General features: G+C 64.8%; 1 protein-coding gene across 3 annotated transcripts in view; it reads left to right on the top strand.

The window, feature by feature from the left end:
• AGRN (agrin) overlaps positions 1-23267 on the top strand; it is a 34608-nt gene that overhangs the window by 9193 nt on the left and 2148 nt on the right. Inside the window, exons 3-34 of one of the 3 annotated variants that reach the window (XM_046661564.1) lie at positions 6320-6367; positions 10684-10899; positions 11022-11246; positions 11331-11555; positions 11735-11941; positions 12961-13179; positions 13250-13444; positions 13560-13760; positions 13843-13991; positions 14077-14182; positions 15017-15133; positions 15215-15379; positions 15563-15706; positions 15813-15937; positions 16020-16125; positions 16207-16557; positions 16637-16774; positions 17215-17342; positions 17490-17604; positions 17683-17802; positions 17895-18251; positions 18410-18608; positions 18732-18947; positions 19392-19621; positions 19715-19849; positions 20055-20151; positions 20253-20417; positions 20553-20664; positions 21076-21192; positions 21353-21545; positions 21629-21716; positions 22907-23131. In XM_046661564.1, the coding sequence (XP_046517520.1) occupies positions 6320-6367; positions 10684-10899; positions 11022-11246; positions 11331-11555; positions 11735-11941; positions 12961-13179; positions 13250-13444; positions 13560-13760; positions 13843-13991; positions 14077-14182; positions 15017-15133; positions 15215-15379; positions 15563-15706; positions 15813-15937; positions 16020-16125; positions 16207-16557; positions 16637-16774; positions 17215-17342; positions 17490-17604; positions 17683-17802; positions 17895-18251; positions 18410-18608; positions 18732-18947; positions 19392-19621; positions 19715-19849; positions 20055-20151; positions 20253-20417; positions 20553-20664; positions 21076-21192; positions 21353-21545; positions 21629-21716; positions 22907-23131 (5434 nt within the window). The remainder of the gene's footprint in view (positions 1-6319; positions 6368-10683; positions 10900-11021; positions 11247-11330; positions 11556-11734; positions 11942-12960; positions 13180-13249; positions 13445-13559; positions 13761-13842; positions 13992-14076; positions 14183-15016; positions 15134-15214; positions 15380-15562; positions 15707-15812; positions 15938-16019; positions 16126-16206; positions 16558-16636; positions 16775-17214; positions 17343-17489; positions 17605-17682; positions 17803-17894; positions 18252-18409; positions 18609-18731; positions 18948-19391; positions 19622-19714; positions 19850-20054; positions 20152-20252; positions 20418-20552; positions 20665-21075; positions 21193-21352; positions 21546-21628; positions 21717-22906; positions 23132-23267) is intronic. The other 2 variants (XM_046661565.1, XM_046661566.1) reach the window with 2 other exon arrangements.

Genomic DNA, 23267 nt, shown 5'->3' with positions numbered 1-23267 from the left:
AGGAGACGGGCAGGAAACCAGGATCAACAGTCAGAACTCCTCCAGCTCCCTGGTCGGGAGCCCTCCCACCTGCCAGCACATCTGCCCTCCATCAGGGGAGGAGCTCCACCTGGGCCTGCCTGCCTGTCTCCCTGTCTCCTGTCTGGCCTGTGTCTGCCACACCATCCCTGCGGCCCTCTCCTCTCTGGGTCCTGTCTCTGCCCTGGCTCCGTGTGCCTCTGCCTCTCCTGGGCCCAGCGAATCAGTCTGTCACCACCTCCATGCAGCACCCCCCGGCTCAAACCTTGTGTGAGGCAGCGCACCTCCCACTCCCTCCCCGTGGTGCCCAGCTCAACATGGCCAGGCCCTCAGCAGGAACACAGGGTCTCCTGACTCACCAGGCACTGGCCACACCTGGGCACCTCCCTGGCTCCTCCAGCTTTCTGTTTCCTCCTGGAGATGGGCAGGGCCTGGTGGAAAGAGGTGGGTTTGGGGCTGTCCTAGAAGGGAGGGACAGAGGGCAGGGCCAGCCCCACCCATCCCTACTTCCCCTCCCCGTGCCCACTCTCCTCGCCTCTGTTCAGCTGGCGCCCCCTGGTGGCTGCGGCCTGTGTCCTGGCAGGTGTCCAGGCGCGGGGTCTGGGCTCCCCCCAGCGCTCCTCAGGCGTGAGGATCTGCCCGCTGGCTCCTATCCACCACGCCGGGCCCCTGTCACCGCAGGCTCCCCAACGCTGGCTCCTCCTGGTCTCCTGCCGCCTTCTGAGCCCGCATTCACCTGGGCCTTTGTAGTGACTGTATAGGGCGGGGGGCTCCTCCAGGTCCGTGCAAACTCTTCGCCCCGTCATTCAGGTCTCTGCAGTTATCGCCCCTCCGGCCCTCCAATCTAGTGCACCCTCTGCCTCAGTGTGACCTCCCTGAGGGTGGGGAGCTTATCTGATTCAGGACACACCTCTTGCACGGAGCTGCCCACGGAGGAGCTCAGACAGACGAAGGGGGGGGGGGGGGGATGCCATGATGAGACGTGAGCACTCCTGAGTGACAGGTGCCGGAGGGGTGCAGAGACCGGTGGTCCCGCAGCAGCCTTCCAAGTAGCGATTCCCTTCCAAGTAGTGAGTCCCGTCTCAAAACTCTCATTTAATCCCACCACCGGCACTGTGGGCGAAATGGCAGAAGTGCGGGCCTTGCCTGGTGGCTAGGTGGGTGGGCACCTCCTGGCCTCACCTGGGGCGGCTATTTGGGCCCGGGCGACGCCACCTCCTCCCCGGCGGCTGGCCCGGGCCCAGCAGCGGCGTCCCGCCGTGAGACGCCCATTGTCTGCGGAGGCCGAGGGGGAGGGGACGGAGCCTGAGACCGGACGCCCGGAGGCCGGGGCTGGGGGAGGGGCTGCTCTGCCCGGTCCTCGTCCCCGCCCCCAGCGGGGCGGCAGGACACCTGTGGCCCCGGCCGCCGGGCAGCCAGCGCCAGGCTGCTCGGTCCATGCATGCGAGCAGCGCACGCCTTGAGACCCAGGGTCGGGGCGCAGATACACCTCGCGCGCGGCCAGCCCCGAGGTCGGAGAAAACACGTCGGGGAGGCCCCAGCACTAGAGGCGTGTGTGCGTGCGCGGGTGTGCGTACCCACGGGGCGGACGGTCCCTCCGCAGAGTGGGAGGGGTCATCTGCATGAGAAAGGGGTGGCCAGGTTGCCCGTGGGCTGCACTGCTCCTCTCAGGACCCCATCCCCCACTTTCCTGCTCAGAGTCTGCGTGTGTGCACATGCACGTACTTGGGGGTGCACCCAATGGGTGTTGTGTGGGTGAGGGACAAGCTTTGTGTTGTATGAAGGTCAGTGTGTGATGCCTACTGTGTATGCACACAGGAGAGTGTGTGACTCCCCAGTGTATGCACGCAGGTGAGTGTGGATGATGCCGTGTGTGTGCACGCATGTGCGCACACACACACGCGCGCTCAAACAGGTGAGTGTGCGTGTGACACCCAGTGTATATGCGGGCCTGTGAGTGTGGAGGGAGTGTGTGACACCTAGTGCCTGTGCAGACTTGAGTGAGTGGGTGTATGTGTGTGTCTACCTGTGTGAGCCCTGGAACACTGAGTGTGTGTGTATAAATGTGTGCGGCCACATATTGCTGTGTGTGAACCCAGAGTCTAGTGAGGTTAATTCCTGGCTCAGAGTATCCTCTGTTCTTCCTGGGGCTTCAGCCTGCCGGGAGCTGGTCAGGCCTGAATGATTTTGAGTCTGAAGATCCCAAAATAGCTCTGGTAGCCTGAGCAGCCCTCCCAGGCTGAGTCTGGGGCCTCAATGGCCTTTTGTCTCTCTGAAGGCTCCAGCCCCTGTCGGGGGCTCAGACTCTGAGGGTGGGAGGGACCAGGCTGCCTGCTGATTCCCCTCCCCCAGGCCAGGCCTGGTAGGCCCTAGGCCCCAGCCCAGTGTTGGCCAGGTGGGCCAGGCTCTTCCACCACTGAACATCTGAAGGCCAGCCCTTTTGCTGGCAGATCTCAGGTCTCTGTGTTGGGGAGGCCTCCCCTCCCTGCCAGCCCCCACCAGGGCTTCCACAGATCCCCAGGTGAACCCCTCCACACCCTGGTTCCTTTGCTCTCCCTCCTGTGGAGCCACCCAGAATGTCCCCCAGCTTCAGTGGCTGCAGCAGACAGAGCCCATGTGCAAGCAGGTGCCCAATGGGCATTGCCTGGCCATTGACCCTCAGCACTGTCCCTGGGGTCCTCTCTCAGACAAGGGATGCAGATGGCAGTCCCAGGGGGCTGCAGTGAGAAGCAAGTGGGAGAATGTGTGGCTCACCTGGGCTCCCCACCCCAAGTCCCTGGGCTCTGGGCCAAGCCCACCCTGAGGAGATAAACAGTCAGATCCTGCTCTGGGTGTGCTGGGTCCAGGGTGGCGTCCGGGGAGCTGCCAGCACTCTCAGTGTGGTGTGGGCAATGCTGAGGTCTGGTGAGGTGAGGGGGTGGGAGGCTCCCAGAGGAGAGGATGAGGCCAGCCAGGGGCCAGGGCCTCCTGGTGGTTTGATGGATTGCTGCTCCGAGACCATGCTGTAGGGGAACCACTTTGTTCATTTGCTTTTCCTGCAAAGTTTCATTAGAACCTGAAGTTCCAGGACTCCAAGAGGTGTGAAGACCTCTGCCATGGGTGAGGGGCACCCTGACATGGCAGGCTGGCCCCCTAGGGGATGTGGCATTAGTGCGCCTGGCAGTGAGACAGAAAGGAGTCAAAGGAGATGGACCTGGCAGAACTGGGCGCTGGCTGGCAGGTGGCTGCCTGGCTGAGGAAGGCTGGAGGGCATGGAGGAGCCTGCCTGACCAGGAGGAGTGAGCAGGGTGGAGGCTCCAGGGACATCTGTGAGGCAGGTAATGGTGAGGTGGAGCGATCCTGGGGAGGGTCCAGCTGGAGGCAAGGTGGGAGCTGAGGCACAGAGATGGCAGTTGGTGCCCAGGGGTGGTGCCACGCAGATGAGCAGAGAGTGGGGGTGGCACCAGGAAGAGCTTGTTCCAGGGCCCGGACAGAGGAGCTCCACAGACCTTGGTAGGGACTCCAGGGAGGCTAGTGTGGTCAGTGCTTCTTTCCCAAGATGGACTGAAATGAGGCCTAAGAGTGACCAGGGGTAGCACTGGTGGCCGTGGCAACAGCAGTTTGGTTGAAAGGGGTACCTCCTGAGAGATATGTATAAGCATGAGTGAGTGTGTGTGTGACTGTGGAGGGATGGGATAGGGGGGCAGTTAACGTCTTTTCAGCTGGTGTGGGGTCAGTGGCCATTCAGGGGACTGACCTGAAGGAGTCCTTGGATGGGGCAGGTGCGGCCTGACCTAAAGGAGAAGAGGGATCCTCCCGCCTTGGAGGCCATGCTCCCCGCCCCGCCCCACCCCACCCTCAGAAGGGCTGCCAGACTCGAGGAGGGGCCTGCGACCCAGTCCAGGCTGGAGGGGGTCAACCGTGGTGGATGGGACTGCAGGTGGTGGAGGGATGGGGGTGCAGGGGAGTGGAGGTGTTGGTCATAGGCATGGTCACCTATGGGATCTCGGCCGCGGAGGCTGGGCCGTGACTGGTGTGGATCGTGTGGACGGCGTACGACCCCCAGCCTCCAGCAGGCAGGGAGCTGAAGACCTGACGGGCCCGGGCAGGAGCTGGGGAAAGGGCGTCGTCAGGGGGCGAATGTGCAGAGGCTAGGCTACGACCCGCGTCTGGTGGGCTGCGCCCCAGGCCCCGCTGTGACGCCACGGCCCCGACGTTCCCGGGGCGGCCTCTGGGGGGCGCTCCAGGCTCGTGGGACCGCCTCGGGCGTCCCACGACGATTTGCATACCGCTTGCTACATAGACTTCATTTGCGTGGAAGGGAGTTGGGGTGTGCGGGTGGTCTGAGGTATTGCTGCCAGTTCCCCGGAAGGGGTGAGTCCATCGTGCCGCCCCCACCCTCCGTATGGGACCAGTACCTGGGGGCCCTCCCTACACACAGTGCCTGGGTGGGGCCGGCAGGAGCAGACGCTCGCAGGTACACACGCGCACGACACGCTGCCCGCAGCCGAGAACCGGGCCCCCGGTGCGGGACGCAGACGGGCCTCCCCGGGGCCGCGCACAGCCCAGCCCGGCCCAGCCCTCCTGGGGGAGCGGGGCAGAAGGGCCCAGCGCAGCCCCCGGCTCCTACCCACCCCCGCCTCCGTCCCTGTCCCCGCCCCTACTCCTCCACCCACCCCGCCCCAGCAACTATTTCCCCCTCCCCTGCCCGAGCCCCTGTCTCCCCAGCCCCTGTCTCCTGCCCCCTCCCCTGCCCCCCATCTCCCCTGCCCCCGTCTCCCCAGCCTTACCCCGGCGCCCGTCTCCCTTTTGTGCCGCCGCCCTCCAGTCCTCATCCGCCCGCACGATCCCTCCTTGCGCCGCGAGCCGCGACTCCCCGCGGACGCCGGGGTCCCCAGGGGCGTCTTCCTTTGTCTCTGCTCCCCGCCCTCCCTCCGCGGCGCCCCTCGCCCCTCACTCACCGCCGCAGCCCCGGCGAGGGCGAGGGGAGCTGGCGCTGCTTGCCGGAGGCGGGAGCTGAGGCGCGGCCCTGCGCAGCCGGCTCTTTATTCTCTGGCTCCTGACGCGCGCTCGCTCCTCCTGTTCGCTGCCATCGCCGCTCCCGCCTCTACCGGGGACAGGAGCAGCCGGGACCCTGCACGCCTTGCGGCCCGCCGCTCCTCTCCGCCGAGTCCCCAGCGAAGGGCCGCCACTCCCCCTCGGACCCCCTCTCCAGGGTGGCCGGGCGGGCAGGACCGGGGCTGCGGGGCTCCCAGGCTCCCAGGGGCTCCAGGAAGCTTGAGCACCGCCCGAGCCCTGCGGAGAGCTGCTGGCGCCTCTGGCGCGGCAGGACGGGTAGTGGACAGCAGGGGTGGCCACTGGAGCTCTCTTCCTCCCCCGCCTCCCTCTGAGCACAAATTTGGGATTTCTACTGCGGGAGAATTTTGCACACCTCCAATTATGAGCCCCGAGGGCTGTGGGGGGGCCTGGCATCTCCTGGGCTGTGACTGGACTGAACTTTGAGAACACAGCTGCTGTCAGCTGCCTCAGGGGTCCCAAAATGGGGGGAGTAGCTCAGATGAGGGCGAAGGGTACCCGGTGAGGACCCCCGCACCTGAGAGTTGGGGCTGAGGAGCCCGAGGCCATGCCTCCCCTGCCGCTGGAGCGGGACCCCCGGCAGCAGCACGGGGTCTCCCTGCTGGTGCGATATTTCATGATACCCTGCAACGTCTGCCTGATCCTGCTGGCCACATCCACGCTGGGCTTCGCCGTGCTGCTCTTCCTCAACAACTGTACGTGGCTGCGGGCGTGGCCACCCAGGCCAACCTGAGTGACCTTGCATCACTGGCCGAGCTCTTCCTGCCTTGGCCCCCAAGGACTAGGGGACATGCAGGGATACAGAGGCCGCTAGCATTTTCCAGGGACAGGATGGAGCATTCTTTGGATCCCTGGGCCCCTTGAGGCCTGTCCTTGGGCTCATCCTTGGGGGCCCTCATCCTGATCCGCAGAAACAACTTTCTTTGGGTGTTGGGGAGGAAGGGGGCAGCTGGCTACGCTGGGAAGTGAGGGCTTTGGGGGGGCTTGGAGCTCACTTAGGGAATAGGTGGCTGCCCTCACCCTGCTGCTGGAGCCCCTGGACAGGTGTCAGGCAGTGACAGTGCAGCTGGAGGGGCAGAAGAAAGTAAGGGCCTCTCCCTTTGTCCCCCCGAGGCCTGGGCCAGTCAGGGCTCAGAGTGGGGCCAGGGAAGGAATGGGCAGGGGTGACCCCTCCGGGCTGGGCAGAGGGACAAGGTATGGAAGGATCTTCTCAGGGGGCCTAACATGGAGATTTGTTTTGTTCTAGACAAACCTGGGACCCACTTTACACCAGCGCCCCCAACGCCTCCGGATGGTGAGTGGGGGCCTCAGCTGGTGACAGTCTGAGCTTGGGAGTCTGTGCCTGGAGGGGCAGTGGCACTCTCGGGGGTTGGGGGCTATTCTTGGTGTGTGCACACCAGACGTGGCAGGTGTGGCTGGAGCAGGGAGGAGGCTGGACGAGGGAGCCTAGGTTCTTCCTGGGGAGTCCACAGTGATGGACAGCAGAGGGAGCTGGGGTCTGGAGTCCCTGCGCCTGGCCATGTCTTGGCCGCCGGCTATCGCACGCAAGTTTGGCTCTAACTTGTCTGGGCCTCGGCTTCCTTGGCCGAGAAATTGGGAATAAGTCCTGGAGCCCACAGGTTGTGAGATGGGTCAGACAATTTGTGCAGAGTCTAGGGGACTAGGAGCACAGGGGGAGGATGTCAGCAGGACCAATGACAGCTGTCTGGGGGGATTGGAGGGCCTGTCTCTGAGGCTTAGCAGGCTGCGGCTGGCCTTCTTGACCTGCTTTGTGGGCTGGGGCCTGGCCTTCCTGTGTGGCCTGCTGGCATGTGGGCCACTGTGATTAAGCTGATGTGAGAGGGGAGGAGAGGAAGCTGTGAGTGCTGCCGCAGGAGGCCCAGGGCGAGGGGCAGCCTGGGGTCCTCTGGGGGGCAGGTTTTCTCAAGCACCTGGGCCCCCTACTGGGCGGTGCCTGCTCAGGTTCTCGAAAGTCACATACAGAGCATGTCCCTACATGGGACAGGCCGTGGGAGGAGGGAGGTCTGCACTGGGCTGGGATCTCGGGCCTGGGACTGAGTTTCCCATCGTCATCTGGATTTAAAGATCAGGCTCGGTGGGAGGACACCTCCTCCCAATGTTCTCCTCTCCTGGAGCTCAGAAGCCTGTGAGTCTCCCTTCCTTTACACACACGCTGGCCCTCCCCACAGCGGCACACGTGGGCCCCATACCCACACTCTGATCCCATTGCACACTTGGGGACAGCTACACGCCACGGCCGTCGTCATTCCTCCCAGGCGCACACACTGCCTATTTGTGGCTACAGGCAGAGCTCAGGGCATCTGCTCTGTTCCCCAGCCCACCAACACCAGGAGGGGAGTTAAATATACCCACTCCAACCGGAGGCTATAAAAAGCCTGCCGCCTCCAACATCGCACATTGTGAGGGGCCTTGGGCTACAGGGCGCAAGACTGCTCGAGGGAAACTGTGTGGCCAGAGAGGCTCCTGCAGGAGTCGGCGCTGGGGCAGGCTTGGCAGGGCCCAGAAGTGGCCTGTGAGGGCGGGCGGCTCATGGGTGCTAGGTGCTCCACCTGTGTTCGCAAGGGAACGCTTGCATGGTGATCAGTTTGCGTGGCTAACAGGTGAGGCCGAGTGGCGCCTAGTGCACAGGATGTGGTATTATGATGAGCTGTGCCTGCACGCATGTGCGCGCGTACGTGTGGAAGCGTACCTGTCTGTGCACGTGGTCTCCGTGCTTGTGTACGTTTTATGTCCAGTCAAGAAACTCCTCTTGAGCCTCAACGGTCCCCTGGTCCTGTGGGGGAGCAGACTTGTAAACGGGCGCTTGTGAAGCGGGAATCAAGAGGGGTGTGTGGGAGCAGCCTGCACCTGACCTGACAGCCAGATCGTGGGCCTAGGGAGGAGGAACCGTTTCAGCCAGGACGGCGGACGAGCACTGTATGCTCCAAACCTCGGCTTTGCCCACATTGTGTCACCAAATGCCACAGCTGCCCTGGGAGCCGGGAGACTGCTCCTCAGGAACTACCACCCAAAGCAAGCAGGGAGCAGGCTCCACAGAATGGTGGGAAGTGGGAGGGCTGGGACCTGGACCTGCCCAGCTGACTTGGGGGTCAGTGCTGAGGCCTCAGCTTGATGGCCCCCCAAGGGCGCCCTGGCCCCTGTCTGCCCTTGGCCTCCAGCCTAGTAGCTGGTTCCAGGGACCCTGTCCCTGAGGTATCCCTGGTCCCCTGCCCCTCGCCTTCCAGTTCATTCTCATGCACGCGATCCAGTGCCCCAGCCTCGCTCAGCACAAGTTATTGTCATCATCACCATCACTTTCCTCTCCAGGTTCCTGTCTCAGAGGGACAAGGGGAACCCTGGGCTGTGGAGGGAGGGTGCAGGTCTTGGTGGGTGAGGAACATGCTGGCCGTCCAAGAGTAGGTATCCTTGGCTAAAGGGTTGGGGCCTTGGGAGGGGTCTGGCTGGGCTGAGGTGACCAGAGGGAGAGAGAGGCCTGAGCCCAAGGGCACAGACACAGCAGCTGGCTGAGAAGCCTGAAGTGCAGTGTGACCAGGTCCTTGGCCACGGGGTCAGGATCCTGGGAGAGACCTTGGTCAGCAGGTCCAGTTGAAGCCAAATAGAGCAGCCAGCCAGACATCAGCAAGTGCCCTCAGCAAGTGCCCATGGATTTGGCCTGGGGGTCTCGAGGGCCTTGGGTGGTGAGGAAGCACTGAGGGGGAGAGAGAGGGAGATGGAAAGTGTGAAGCAGGACCGGCTTGGGGCTGGTTGAGCCGCTTTAGTGACGGTGTATTACCGTAGTTACCGTGGGAGCTGACCCTCCACGTAGAGCCCATGCTGCACACCATCCAAGCCTTTGCAGATTTTGGCCCATTTAGCCTCACAACCACCCTGTTTGTGGGTTCTGTTGTCCCCATTCACAGGAGATAGATGCAGCGTTGGGGGCAGCCTAGCTCCAGGATCTGGGGGTGTTGGCAGGAGCATTGGTGGGTTAGGGACGTGAGGCTGGGGTATCCATACTGGCCCCACCCTTGCTCAGGCCCCTGTTCCGTCAGCCTGTGTGGGGTGGGGCAGGGACTCCCAGACAGACAGCAGGGGCCTGGGGTGGTCTGTTGTCGTGGCAATGGCAGCCAGCCCTCCTTAGCCCTGGGAGTTGAAGGTGCTTCCTCCAGCCCTACTTCCTGAGCTTGCTGGGAGGTGATGGGGTGGAGCTGCCCCTCCCTCCATAACTTATTCATGATAATTGGACCCAATTAAACATTTATTAGATCAGACAGCTGCAGCCCTAATGGACCCGCCCCACCCGTGGGTGTGCAATCCTGGGTGGGAGTCCTGAGGAAGCAGCCTGCCCCCTACGGGCTCTGGGTTTAAATGTCCAGGCCTCCTTCATTCCTGCACTTGGGGACGTGGTGCCACACCAGAGGGGGTCAGGAGTGGCCACTCCCTGGGCTGCCGTAGAGGTTCAGTAATTGGATACATGCTCAGCACAGAGCACCTCTCAGCTACAACATTAGGAACTAAAATGTTTGAAGAAAAAACCAACAGGTCTGCAGAGCCCTCGTGCCTGGCCCCCCTGAGGAGGCCACTGTTCAGTGTGAGGTGGGGCAGCAGGACGAGGAGGAGGCGTGGGGTGGGGGGAGGACTAGTGGGGGAGGACGAGCCGTGGGGTTGTCCGAGGGGCCCCAGGAAGAGATGCCCAGTCAGCTTGCGGCTAGGGATGGTGGGAGGGCTATGCTGAGACCCACAGCAGAGTGTGGACCTGGGGAGGTGGGCTGTGGGGCGTGGAAGGTGGGGGTGGGCAGAGAAGGGACTGCAGAGGCAGATCCTACAGGGGGATAGGCCGAGGGGAGGGGTGGCCTCCAGAGAAGCAGGGGCCGGAAGCTCTGGGAAGAAGGCCCTGGAGGGAGCCTGGGGCAGGGCGATTTGAGGCGCCCCCTGGGTGGAGCATGTGGCCTGACACTCCTCCTGTAGCTGTGTGACCTCAGGTTGTCCAGGAAAGACAGGGGAGCTGGTCCATGGGGAGGTAGCTGGGTCAGGGGTGGTGGTGGCCTCTGGAGCAGCTCCCAGGATGGGACCAGGGCTCTGAGAGGTGGGTCCCCAGTCAGATGAGGGCTTTGTTACCAGGTGGGGAGAGGGCAGGTGGCCTCTGAGAGCACTGGCTCCAGGGCTACTTGTTTCCGCCACTATGTGGGGGGTTCCCCGTGAGATGGGCCAGGAGCAGGGGCTTGACCGGCCTGGTGCTGATGGGGGTCCGGGAGATGCCCCTCCAGGTTGTCGGGCGTGGGGAGGGCAGAGAGGGTTCTCCCTTGAGAGGAGCCAAGGTGATGGGGGAGCTCTGTAGTGGGTGGGGCTTGGGGGCAGGGCCAGGCCCTGTGAACGTGCACAGGCGTGTGTGCCCATGGCCGTGATGGGCACATACATGTTCTGTGAGCGCGAGCGTGAACATGTGCGGACGCACGTGTGTGGGTGAATGTGTCCATGGGGGTCCATGAATGAACTGTGTGCATTGCACGGCCTCGGTGGGTGTGTGGACGCTGGGCCGTGAGGACAGATGACCGGGGCAGGCAGCGGCAGGGTGGGGATCTGACCTCCCTCCTCCCATTGCATCCCCAGCCTGCCGAGGAATGCTGTGTGGCTTCGGCGCCGTGTGCGAGCCCAGTGCAGAGGGTCCAGGCCGAGCCTCCTGCGTGTGCAAGAAGAGCGCCTGCCCCTCAGTGGTGGCGCCCGTGTGCGGCTCAGATGCCTCCACCTACAGCAACGAGTGCGAGCTGCAACGGGCACAGTGCAGCCAGCAGCGCCGCATCCGCCTGCTCAGCCGGGGGCCCTGTGGTGGGTGCGGCGAGCGGGCGGGCGAGTGAGCGGGGCACCGGCGGGGGGCAGGGTGTGTTGCAGGGGGCGGGGCGGCTGGCTGGGGCTGCTGGCCAGCATGACCCTACCCCCGTCCCCCACAGGGTCCCAAGACCCCTGCTCCAACGTGACCTGCAGCTTCGGCAGCACCTGTGCACGCTCGGCCGACGGACAAATGGCCACGTGCCTGTGCCCCACTACATGCCAGGGGGCCCCCCAGGGTCCTGTGTGCGGCAGTGATGGCATCGACTACCCCAGCGAGTGCCAGCTCCTGCGCAGCGCCTGTGCCCGCCAGAAGAACATCTTCAAGAAGTTCGACGGCCCTTGTGGTGAGCGCTGCCTCTGCGCACGTATGACCTGTGCGTGCCCGTGCACAGGCGACAGCGCCCTGACCTCTGCCCTCCCGCCCCCAGACCCCTGCCAGGGTGCCCTCGACGACCTGAGCCGCGTTTGCCGCGTGAACCCACGCACACGGCGCCCTGAGATGCTCCTGCGTCCGGAGAGTTGCCCTCCCCGGCAGGCCCCTGTGTGTGGGGATGATGGGGTCACCTACGACAGTGACTGTGTCATGGGCCGCACTGGGGCTGCCCGCGGCCTCCTCCTGCAGAAAGTGCGCTCTGGCCAGTGCCAGCCTCGAGGTGGGCGGCTCCTGGGGAAAGCCCCGCCCTGCCACCCCCTGACTCCATCCTGCCCGTGTCCACCTCTCCTGCAGGCCTGCATGTCCCCTCTCCACCTCTTGTGCCCATGGCTCCCCTGCATGTCCCACGGTGGGAGCTGGTGGGCACCCTGGTCTCTCTGATCTCCTTGGCACCCGCAGACCAGTGCCCAGACACCTGCAGGTTCAACGCTGTGTGCCTATCCCGCCGAGGCCGTCCCCGCTGCTCCTGTGACCGCGTTGTCTGTGACGGAGCCTACAGACCTGTGTGCGCGCACGATGGGCACACGTATGACAATGACTGCTGGCGCCAGCAGGCCGAGTGTCGGCAGCAGCGCACCATCCCCACCAAGCACCCAGGACCGTGTGGTGAGCGCCATGGACAGTCCATGCTGGGAGGGGCTTGCCCTGTCTCGGTCTCTGCCCCCGCCATCACACGCCATCTCCATCCCGAGTCATGCTCCTCCTGGGCCCGTGGGCAGGGCTGGTTCCTCTGGGAGGCCTGGCAGGGCTATTGTCTGCCACCAGGCTCTGGGACAGGGGAAACATCAGAGGGCACCTGGAGCTCCTGGGGCAGGTGGGTGCAGGCTGGGGTCCTCGTGCAGGCCCCCTGGTCCCTGTGTGTGGCCGAGCTGCCCCTGCAGCCCTCTGGTCCTCTGGGTCCCTCACTCTTGGGACACATGCAGCCCTTAGAGGCAGAGTCTCACTGCGCTCTGAGGGGCCAGCGGAGGGCAGAGGCAGGGTGTCCTGCCTGGGCTGTGGCTGCTGAGGCTCTGCCCGCCTCCAGCTCTGTCTCCCTCAGTTGGTCTGTCCATCTTTCTGGTCTCTGCGTCTGTCTGTCTCCTCTTCTCTGTCCTTCCTTCCCTCTCGGCTCCGCCTCTTGTGTCTTCCAGCCTGACCTGCTGGCAGGATGAGGTACCGCGCCTGCCGCCAGGAGCCCGCAGCCCGAGGTCTGCCCCTGGCGCGGCGGGGGGGGTGGCTCGCTGCTGCCTGGCCTTGTGGTCCTCAGAGCAAGTGGACAGACACCTCCTCCCCCGTGTGGCCCTGGGTGTGACTCTGGGTTGTAGGCTCCTTCCCACATGGAGAGAGAGCCCCCCACGCATGCATGGGTGTCCCGGGCTGCTGGTGCTCAGGGGGCCGACAGGAAGCTCCCATGTCTTGGGGGCAGTCTGCCCACACTGGTGTGGGGCGCTGGGCCGTTTGGGTCTGTCCCTGTGCACGTCTGTCGTGTCTGTCCCTTTCTCTGCTGTGTTCTGTGCATCGGCCCTTCTCCCCGTCCGCTCTTCCTCGCCATGCCCACCCTGGGAGAGGGTCTGCTGCATGGACTGGGGGCTTTGTGCATAAGCCCAGAGGAGCAGGCAGGGCCATTGACGCCCATGTCCCCCCAGACCAGCGTCCGTCCCCATGCCTCGGGGTGCAGTGCTCGTTTGGGGCAACGTGTGCTGTGAAGAACGGGGAAGCCGAGTGCGTGTGCCCACAGGCGTGTCCGGGCATCTATGATCCCGTATGTGGCAGCGACGGCATCACCTATGGCAGCACGTGCGAGCTGGAGGCCACAGCCTGCACCCTTGGGCAGGAGATCCGAGTGGCTCGCAGAGGACCCTGTGGTCAGTGGTGGGCAGTGGGTCTTGCTGGGGGGTGGTCCCGGTCGCCATGGTGACGGAGCCTCCTCCCCAGACCGCTGTGGGCAGTGTCGCTTTGGAGCCCTGTGTGAGGCTGAGACTGGGCGCTGCGTGTGCCCCTCTGAGTGTGTGGCCTCTGCTCAGCCCGTGTGCGGCTCTGACGGGCACACATATGCCAGCGAGTGTGAGCTGCACGTCCACGCCTGCACACACCAGATCAGCTTGCACGTGGCCTCGGCTGGACACTGCCGTGAGCAGGGCTGCAGGGCTGGGGAGGGCTGTGGTCCCATGCCTCCCCCACTGGGGTCCACTGACCCCCCCCCACCCCCCCCCCCCCCCCCCCCCCCCGGCTCTGTCCTCTGCAGAGACCTGCGGAGACACACTGTGCACCTTCGGGGCAGTGTGCCTGGCGGGGCAGTGTGTGTGTCCCCGGTGTGAGCGCCCCGTGCCCGGACCTGTGTGCGGCAGTGACGGTGTCACCTATGGCAGCACCTGCGAGCTTCGCGAGGCTGCCTGCCGGCAGCAGACACAAATCGAGGAGGCCCGGGCAGGGCCCTGTGAGCAGGGTAGGCTGGGGGCCAGCTGGTGTGGTCTGCTGGTCGCAGCCTCGACAGGACCCCCACGGGTGACCCAGCTTCCTCCCTGCAGCCGAGTGCGGCTCAGGAGGCTCTGGCTCCGGAGAGGACGGGGAGTGTGAGCAAGAACTGTGCCGGGGGCGCGGTGGCATCTGGGACGAGGACTCGGAAGACGGGCTATGCGTCTGCGACTTCAGCTGTCAGAGCATCCTGAGGAGCCCAGTGAGGCCGCCCCCCCGACCCCCCCAGCTCCAGGTGGGCAGTGAGGAAGGGGCCGCGGCCGTCCACACTGACACCCCTCCTCCAGGTCTGCGGCTCGGATGGGGTCAGCTATGGTAGCGAGTGTGAGCTGAAGAAGGCCAGGTGTGAGTCGGGGCGAGAACTGTACGTCGCAGCCCAGGGGGCCTGCCAAGGTGAGCAGGCGTGCGGGTGCGCCTGGTACAGGTGCAGTGCGTGCATGCTTGTGCATGTGCACAACAGCCTCTGTGTTCCCTGTATGTGCATGTCCACAGGTGTGTGTGCACAGGTGTGAGGCGTGTAAGCATGCCTATCCTCTTCATGGGTTTTGCATGTGTGTTGTCGCAGGCATGTATGGACACGTGTGTTGTGTCTTAAGTGTGCTGTGTTGGCGCATATCCGTATTTGTGCAGCTGCAGTGTGGACACGTGTGCCTGTCAGTCAACAAGTGCATACCTGCTGTGTGCCACACTAGTCTGTGTTTGGTGCAGGGAGGCAGCAGAGTTGGTGAGGCCCACACCCAGGGCACTTTCTCTCTCATGTGGAGAGATTGATGGTGACCCAGTAAATGTCACACTTCAAGTTTTAAGAAATTTTATATGTGCATAGGTGCTCGTGTGTGTACGCTTGTATATGCATGCACGTGTGTGTCTCACAGGGTGTGAATGGAGGAACGTGATTGGATGTGTGTGTACGTGTGTCTTAACATGTGTCTGCCAGTTTGCAGACGCTAATCTGAGCATGTGTGGTTCTGGTTGTACATGTGTGCAGGGAGCTGTGTGTCCATGATCTTTGGGTGTTCTGTGTGTCCTGGTCCTGTGTGTACAGATGTGTCCTTGTGTGTGGTATGGGATACTCATGTGACCCGAGCTCCAGGTTCCCAGACCCCTGTGGGAGTTGGCTTCAGGAGGGCTGAACAGTGGTGGCCAGGGAGGCTGGGCAGAGTGGCTGGGCCCAGAGGGGCATCCAGCAATGTGTGGTGTCTGAACCCCTGCCCCGCCTCCCCACAGGCCCCACCTTGGCTCCCCTACCCCCTGCAGTGCCCCCACACTGCGCCCAGACTCCCTACGGCTGCTGCCAGGACAACATCACTGCTGCCCGAGGCGTGGGCCTGGCTGGCTGCCCCAGTGAGTACCCTAGCCTGGCCCGCACCCACAGCCAGGCATAGCCATGCGGCTGCAGTGACTGGTCCTGTCCTGGCCTTGCAGGCTCTTGCCAGTGCAACCCCCACGGTGCCTACGGTAGCACCTGTGACCCAGCCCTAGGCCAGTGCTCCTGCCGCCCGGGCGTGGGGGGCCTCAGGTGTGACCGCTGTGAGCCTGGCTTCTGGAACTTCCGTGGCATTGTCACCGATGGCCGGAGCGGCTGTACCCGTGAGTGACAGGACCCACAGTCAATCCCCAGCCGAGCACTCCCGCCTGTCACCCTGTCACTGTGCCCCTTGTCTGCTCAGGCCTTGGCCTGACCCACACCTGGCAGGGGCTGGGCCGGGCTCCAGAGCCAGTGGGGAGGCCAGGTGCAGACCTCAGGTCCCTGCCCCGCCTCCCCGCCCCCAGCCTGCAGCTGTGACCCCCGGGGGGCCGTGCGGGACGACTGTGAGCAGATGACCGGGCTGTGCTCCTGTAAGCCTGGGGTAGCTGGACCCAAGTGCGGGCAGTGTCCAGACGGCCGCGCCCTGGGCCCTGCTGGCTGTGAGACAGGTGAGGGCCAGGCCTGGCGCCAGCCTGGGCTCCCTGTGCTGGGGGTGGAGCTGTGGTAGGGGCTGGGCCTCCTGAGCCAGCGGGGTCCCCCACGTCTGTGCCCTAGTCTCCTCAGTACCCGAGACCTGTGCTGAGATACGCTGTGAGTTTGGGGCATCCTGTGTGGAGGAGGCTGGCTCTGCCCACTGTGTGTGCCCAACACCCACCTGTCTGGGGGCCAATGCTACTAAGGTGAGGAGTGGTGAGTGGGGAGTGTGCAGGGCGGCAGGGGTGGGGAGGGGCCTCCCCCCAGCATCTATGCCCTGCACCCCAGGTCTGTGGGTCAGATGGAGTCACCTATGGCAACGAGTGTCAGCTGAGGACCATTGCCTGCCGCCAGGGCCTGGACATCTCTATCCAGGGCCTCGGCCCATGCCAGGGTGAGGCCCTACCTGCTGATCCAAAACTCACCAGGAAAGCCTGGCCCTGCCCTGACCAGCTGACCCTGGCCACCTGCTCAGACTCTTCTCTCCCTGCAGAGGTCGTCACGCCCGGTACCCGCCCTACATCCACGTCTGTGGCCACTGTGGGGCTTGACCCCAGCAGGGCGCTGCCGCTGCCCCCCAGCGCCCTCCCCCTGGCTCCCAGCAGCACTCCCCACAGCCGGCCCACCCCTCGACCCTCACCACGACCTTGGACCACTGCCAGCATCCCCAGGACCACTGAGAGGCCTGTACTGACCATGCCCCCCACAGCTTCCCTCCCAGCAGCCAGCCTCGCCTCGTCTGCCTTTGGCGAATCTGGCAGCGCTGATGGGAGCGGCGATGAGGAGCTGAGTGGGGACCTGGAGGCCAGCGGGGCCAGCTCAGGCGGTGAGCCTTGGCTCAGGGAGGTGGGGGCAGGGTCCAGGAGGGCTGCACCAGGAGCCGGGCTCAGACTGCACCTCCCCAGGACTCGAGCCCCCTGAGGGTGGCAGTGCTGTGAGCCCCGGGCTGCCTGTCGAGAGGGCCTCCTGCTACAACTCGCCTTTGGGCTGCTGCTCAGATGGCAAGACGCCCTCGCTGGACGCAGAGGGCTCCAACTGTCCCGGTGAGTGGGGCGGGGGCTGGTGGAGCGTGAGGAGTGGCCGGGACACGGCCAGGGATGCTGTCTCTCCTCCCAGTCAGCAGCCTGTCCAGCAGGTGGGCACTGGGTCTGTGATCTTCTGGTCTGAGCACTTGCACGTGCGTGGTTCGGGGATTCAGCACACACACGCACATGTGTGGTCTTGGCCTCCGCACACACGTGGGTGCCCAGAACCCTGTGGCTAACCTGTCTCTCCCATCGGCAGCCGGCCTGGGGCACCGCTCCGAGGAGTCTGCCTGGTAACTGGTGCCAGCCCTGCCCCGGGTCCCCACTAACCTCATGGCCATCTGACTAACTGCCACCTGCCCTGCGCTCCATGTGGCTTGCTGCTGGGGCCCATGCCCAAGGCCGGCCCAGAGGCCGGGTGGGTGCCAGGCGGGGCCTCACTGCCACCTCCCCCACAGCCACAAAGGCGTTCCAGGGTGTGCTGGAGCTTGAGTCCGTTGAGGGGCAGGAGCTGTTCTACACGCCAGAGATGGCTGACCCCAAGTCAGAGCTGTTTGGGGAGACCGCGAGGAGCATCGAGAGTGCAGTAGGTGTGGGGCCCACGGGGTCGGGGAAGCCCCTGCCCAGCCACTGGCCTTCCTCCCAGGACAGCCCCAGACAAGTGCTGGGCTGGCAAGACTGGACAGCCTGGCCTGGCAGCCCCCCAGATCCCTTGCCCTCTCCTCACCCACAGCTGGACGACCTCTTTCGGAACTCGGACGTGAAGAAGGACTTCCGGAGCGTCCGTCTGCGGGACCTGGGGCCGGGGAACTCAGTCCGAGCCATTGTGGATGTGCACTTTGACCCCAGTGAGCCCCCACCCCAGTCCCGGGAGGTAGTGGTGGACTGCACAGCCTCCGCCATGCTCAGTGTTTCCTCCTCCCCAGCCACAGCCTTCAGGGCACCAGATGTGGGCCGGGCCCTGCTGCGGCAGATCCAGGTGTCCAGACGCCGCTCCCTGGGGGTGAGGCGGCCACTACAGGAGCACGTGCGCTTCCTGGACTTGGGTGAGCGACAGGGCTGCTGCGCCACACTTGCCTGTCCCCCACAGCCCTCCCCTGCCCACCCACTGCGGTGCTGACAGCTCCCCCATCCGCAGACTGGTTTCCTGCGTTCTTCACCGGAGCCACCACGGGAGCCACTCCTGCTGCGGCCACAGCCAGAGCCACCACTGTGGCGCGCCTGCCTTCTGCTGTGACCCCCCGGGCCTTCCACCCCAGTCACACCAGCAGGCCTAGCAGCAGGACCACAGCCCACACCCCCACACGCCGGCCCCCCACCTCTGCTCCCCGTCGTGGGCCTGGACACCTGCCTTTGTCCCCAGGCTCCCAGCAGCCCCCCAGGCCCTGCGACTCCCAGCCCTGCTTCCACGGGGGCACCTGCCAGGACCTGGGTTCAGGGGGAGACTTCACCTGCAGCTGCCCAGTGGGCAGGGGGGGCACCGTCTGCGAGAAAGGTAGGGGCCTTCGGTGCTGCACGGGTGGGGGCAGGTGGATGGGGGTCGGGGCCGGGCCTGGGGCCACGTGGGAGTCGGGGGGGTGGGAGTAGGGCTGGGGTTTAGCAGGGGGACAGACCCGCTCCCTCACCCCCAGTGGTCCCTTCCTGTCTCCGTAGTGCTGGGCCCCTCCCGCTCCGCACCAGCCTTCGGGGGCCACTCCTTCCTGGCCTTCCCTACCCTGCGCGCCTACCACACACTGCGCCTGGCCCTGGAGTTCAGGGCGTTGGAGCCCCAGGGGCTGCTGCTCTACAACGGCAATGACCGGGGCAAGGACTTCCTGGCGCTGGCACTGCTGGGGGGCCGTGTGCAGCTCAGGTGGGGGACCGCGTGCAGCTCAGGTGGGGGGCAGGGCAGGTCAGGGCTGGGGCAGGTCACCAGGTTGGTGCTGTCCTGGCTCTCTTGGCCGTCCCGACTGCCTGCTCCCGCCCCCCCCCCAAGGTTCGACACGGGCTCGGGCCCTGCAGTGCTGACCAGCTCGGTGCCTGTGGAGCCTGGCCGGTGGCATCGCCTGGAGCTGTCCCGGCACTGGCGCCGGGGCACGCTCTCAGTGGACGGTGAGACCCCTGTCTTGGGCCAGAGCCCCAGTGGTACTGACGGCCTCAATCTGGACACGGACCTCTTTGTGGGCGGCGTCCCAGAGGACCAGGCTTCTGTGTGAGTATCAAGGCGGGTGGGGTGGCTGTGACCTGGATCCCTGACCTTGGTCCTGACCCCTGACTCTTGTGGGCAGCATCCAGGGGGCTCCCTGTGTGTAGCAAAGGGGTGGAAGGATGGATGTGGGTAATGGTAGGGACCCTGACTTCAACCTCAACCCTTGACCCTTGTCTTGGTCCTGTCGTATCTAAGGTGGCATCCCTGAGGACCAGGCTGCCATGTGACCGCCAAGGAGGAGGGGCTGGGCTGGCCCTGACCCTCAGCCTCCTCCTGATTCAGCCCTGTTTGTGGGACTGGCCATCTTGGGAGCACCAAGAGCGGGGATGGGGACAGGGAGCAGCAGCCCTGACCCCTGACTCTGGCTGACGGGGGGATGCCAGCAGTACAGCTGGCTGTGAGAGACAATGCCTCTGGTCTGACCCCTGACCCTCATCCTGGTGGCAGGGTGCTCGAGCGGACCTCCGTCGGCCTTGGCCTCAGGGGCTGCATTCGCCTGCTGGACATCAACAACCAGCGGCTGGAGCTCAGCGGCTGGCAGGGGGCTGCGACTCGAAGCTCCGGTGTGGGCGAGTGCGGGGACCATCCCTGCCTGCCCAGCCCCTGCCTCGGCGGGGCACCGTGCCAGGCTCTGGAAGCCGGCGCCTTCCACTGTCAGTGCCCTCCCGGCCACTTCGGTAAGGGTGGGGCCTAGGCCGGGGTCTGGGGGATGCCATATGTCTGTGGGCAGGGGCTCAGGCCTCCTGGAACCCCATCCCCTCTCCCTCCAGGCCCCACCTGTGCTGAGGAGAAGAATCCCTGTCAGCCGAACCCCTGCCATGGGGCAGCCCCCTGCCGTGTGCTGCCCGAAGGCCAGGCCAAATGCGAGTGCCCCCTGGGACGAGGGGGTCCCTTCTGCCAGACAGGTAGGGCACCAGGCTCACAGGGCAGGGATGGGGGGTTAGGGTCAAGTGTTCAGGTGTGGGTTCTGGTGGGGGTAGGGTTGGGGTTCAAGCTAGTGTTAGGGCTTGAGTTAGGCCCAGGGCTCAGAGAGCAGTGGGGGGGCGGCAGGAGACCCCAGGGGTTAGGGCTCAGCACCCTATGTGACCCCTCCTCTCTTGTCCTCCACAGTCTCGGAGTGGGAGAACCCCCGACCCTTCCTGGCCGACTTCCACGGTTTCTCCTACCTGGAGCTGAAAGGGCTTCACACCTTTGATCGGGACCTTGGGTCAGTAGGAGAGACGGGGCAGATGCAGCCCCCCAATTCCCATCCAGCCTGCGGGGCGAGGGGCCATTGACATGCCCTCACCTGACCCCGTGTGACCCCAGGGAGAAGATGGCGCTGGAGGTGGTGTTCTTGGCCCGCAGCCCCAGCGGCTTGCTCCTGTACAATGGGCAGAAGACAGACGGCAAGGGGGACTTCGTGTCACTGGCACTGCATGACCACCGTCTGGAGTTCCGCTATGACCTGGGCAAGGGGGCAGCGGTCATCAGGTGTGCCTGCATGGGGGTTGTGGGGTCTAGCCTGGCCCTGGGGTGGGGGACGAGGCTGGGACAGGTGGCAGTGTCACTTGGGCCCCTGGTAGGTGGGCTGGCCTCAGCCTGCTCATGGTGCCCCCTCCTCGCCAGGAGCAAGGAGCCCGTGGCCCTGGGCACCTGGACCAGAGTCTCGCTGGAGCGAAGTGGCCGCAAGGGCGCCATGCGAGTTGATGACGGGCCCCGTGTACTGGGGGAGTCCCCGGTGAGTGTGCAGCCGGGGGCCTCCCCCCTCCTCCTCCCGAGGCGTGGCAGCCCCACCCCCGCCAGCTCTCACTGAACTGTTTTCTCTCCGTCTGTCCTGGGCCTCTGTCTGTCTCCTCTCTGCTCCCACTGCTCTCTGGCCCTTGCTCGGCAACCCCCACCCCGCTCTTCGGATGTCAGAAATCCCGCAAGGTATGGCCTCCCTCTCATCCTGCTCATCCATCTTCTCCGCCTCCACCTAGAGTAGTTCCTCTCGACTAAGCCCCATCGGCTGTCCTGTGATTAACTGCCTCCTGGATGGGCTGGGGCGAGGGTGGGCCATCTGGGGTGGGGGCCCCTGGTCTGGGGCTCAGTGTCCTGGTCCTGCCCAGGGGCGGGCTCCACAGCCCCCTCACCCAGTACCTGCCCCCAGGTGCCGCACACGGTCCTCAACCTGAAGGAACCGCTCTATGTGGGGGGGGCCCCTGACTTCAGCAAGCTGGCCCGGGCAGCCGCCGTGTCCTCTGGCTTTGATGGCGCCATCCAGCTGGTACGTGGGGCGGGGTGGGGCTCTCTGCAGCCTGGGGGTAGAGTCATGAGGACGGGCCCATTCCAGGGAGCTTTGCCCTGCTGGGGTGGGGGCTGCCTTGAGTAGGCCCCTGGGTGGGGCTGTCACCGTAAGGACAGAGGCTCTCACCCCCACCCCCCAGGTCTCCTTGAAAGGCCAACAGCTGCTGACCCAGGAGCATGTGGTACGGGCGGTGGATGTCTCGTCCTTTGCAGACCACCCTTGTACCCGGGCCTCAGGCCACCCTTGCCTCAACGGGGCCTCCTGTCTCCCCCGGGAGGCCTCTTACGTGTGCCTGTGTCCTGGGGGCTTCTCGGGGCTGCACTGCGAGAAGGGTGAGTGCCACCCAGCACGGAGCTGAGCCTAGTGGGAGGAGGCCCCACTGCCGAGGCCGGCCCTCACTCCGACCGTTTCTCAGGGCTGATTGAGAAGTCAGCAGGGGACCTGGACACACTGGCCTTTGATGGACGGACCTACATCGAGTACCTCAATGCCGTGACAGAGAGGTAATGCACCGCTGGGGAGCCAGCGCCCCCTCTACCCTCTGCCGTCTGTCTGGTCCTGTCTATGCACCTGTAGGGCAGCCGCCCTTGGCTCTGGCTCTGTGGCCAGGAAGGGCAGGCCCGCTTCCCCTCTCCTCCACCCTCCTTCCTTCTCACCGTCTCTGTCTCTTTGTTTCCAAGCGAACTGACCAATGAGATCCCAGCGTAAGTAGCACCACAGCCCATCTCCACCTTCACACTCATCGCATCCTCCTCTGCTCCTCCCACTCGGCAGCACATTCTGAGCCCCACCGAGGGCAAGGGCTGAACTTTCCATCCCCAGTGGAGGAGGAGAGGGGTTGGGGGACTCTTTGTGCTGCACGAAGTTCCGTTTCCTAGCTTGCAGGGGGAGGTCACCCCTTCCCAGGACATGTGCTGAAGGCCGGTCACCCCATCCACCCCCGCAGCCACACACCTCACACAAGGCACCAGCACAGTGTGCACGCGTGTGTGTATGTGTGCACTTGCATGTGTCTCTGTGTACATGTGCACATGTGTCGAATGTGCGCATATGTGTCCCTGTGTGTGTGTGTGCACATGCCCATGTGTGCTGGGACACCCAGGGGCCTCTCCCACACAGCTGAGCCCTTGGTCTCCATTCCACGCTACCTCACATTTCACCTCTTAAGCTCTGCATCCAGCCTGGGCCATGCCCAGCAGCTCTGTCTGCACATGTGTGTTGCACGCGTGTTGCTGCCAGGGCTCTGAGGTGGGTGGAGCCGACACCCTGGGTCCCGTGTGTCTTCCTGGTTGCTTGCTCCTCCCACCTTCCACGGCCGAAAGGGGACGTGGGGAGGTTCCTGTTGGGTTCCTCCCCACCCTGCCCACAGCACGTCTGTCCCTTGCTCATCTTCCTCCCTCTCTTGCTGCTGCTAAGCCCCGAAGCTCCGGATTCCGGGGCCCCTCCCAGGTGAGCATTGACACCTTGGCCATGCTGTCTGCCCATTGTCTTCTCAACTCTCTGACTATTTCTCTGCCGAGCTATCCCTCTGTCTGCTCCTCCCATGCCTCTGCTCATGTGTCTGCCCGTCTACCTGCCCTGGGTCACATCATCATCCTTTTGTGGCTCTGCAGTCGTGGCCCCTGCCCTCCCACCTCCCCGACCCCATCCCCTGCCACCCTCGGGAGGCCCTGACCAGCTCTCTGCCCACCAGCGAGAAGGCGCTGCAGAGCAACCACTTTGAGCTGAGCTTGCGCACCGAGGCCACACAGGGGCTGGTGCTGTGGAGCGGCAAGGCCACAGAGCGGGCCGACTACGTTGCCCTGGCCATTGTGGATGGGCGCCTGCAGCTGGCCTACGACCTGGGCTCCCAGCCCATGGTTCTGCGCTCCACCGTGCCGGTCAACACCAACCGCTGGTTGCGGGTCAGGGCACACAGGTCAGCAGGGAGCCCAGGACACACTGAGAATAGCGGCGGGCGGTGCCTGGACTTGCCCGGCCAGGGCATGCCTGGTCACTCATGGCTAGGGTGGGGGTTTGTGGGGGGTGAGGTCACTGCCAGCAAGGGGGGAGAG

This window comes from Equus quagga, chromosome 5, assembly GCF_021613505.1.
Source record: "Equus quagga isolate Etosha38 chromosome 5, UCLA_HA_Equagga_1.0, whole genome shotgun sequence".
Lineage (NCBI taxonomy): Eukaryota > Metazoa > Chordata > Mammalia > Perissodactyla > Equidae > Equus > Equus quagga.
This window is presented reverse-complemented; position numbering and strand designations above follow the sequence as displayed.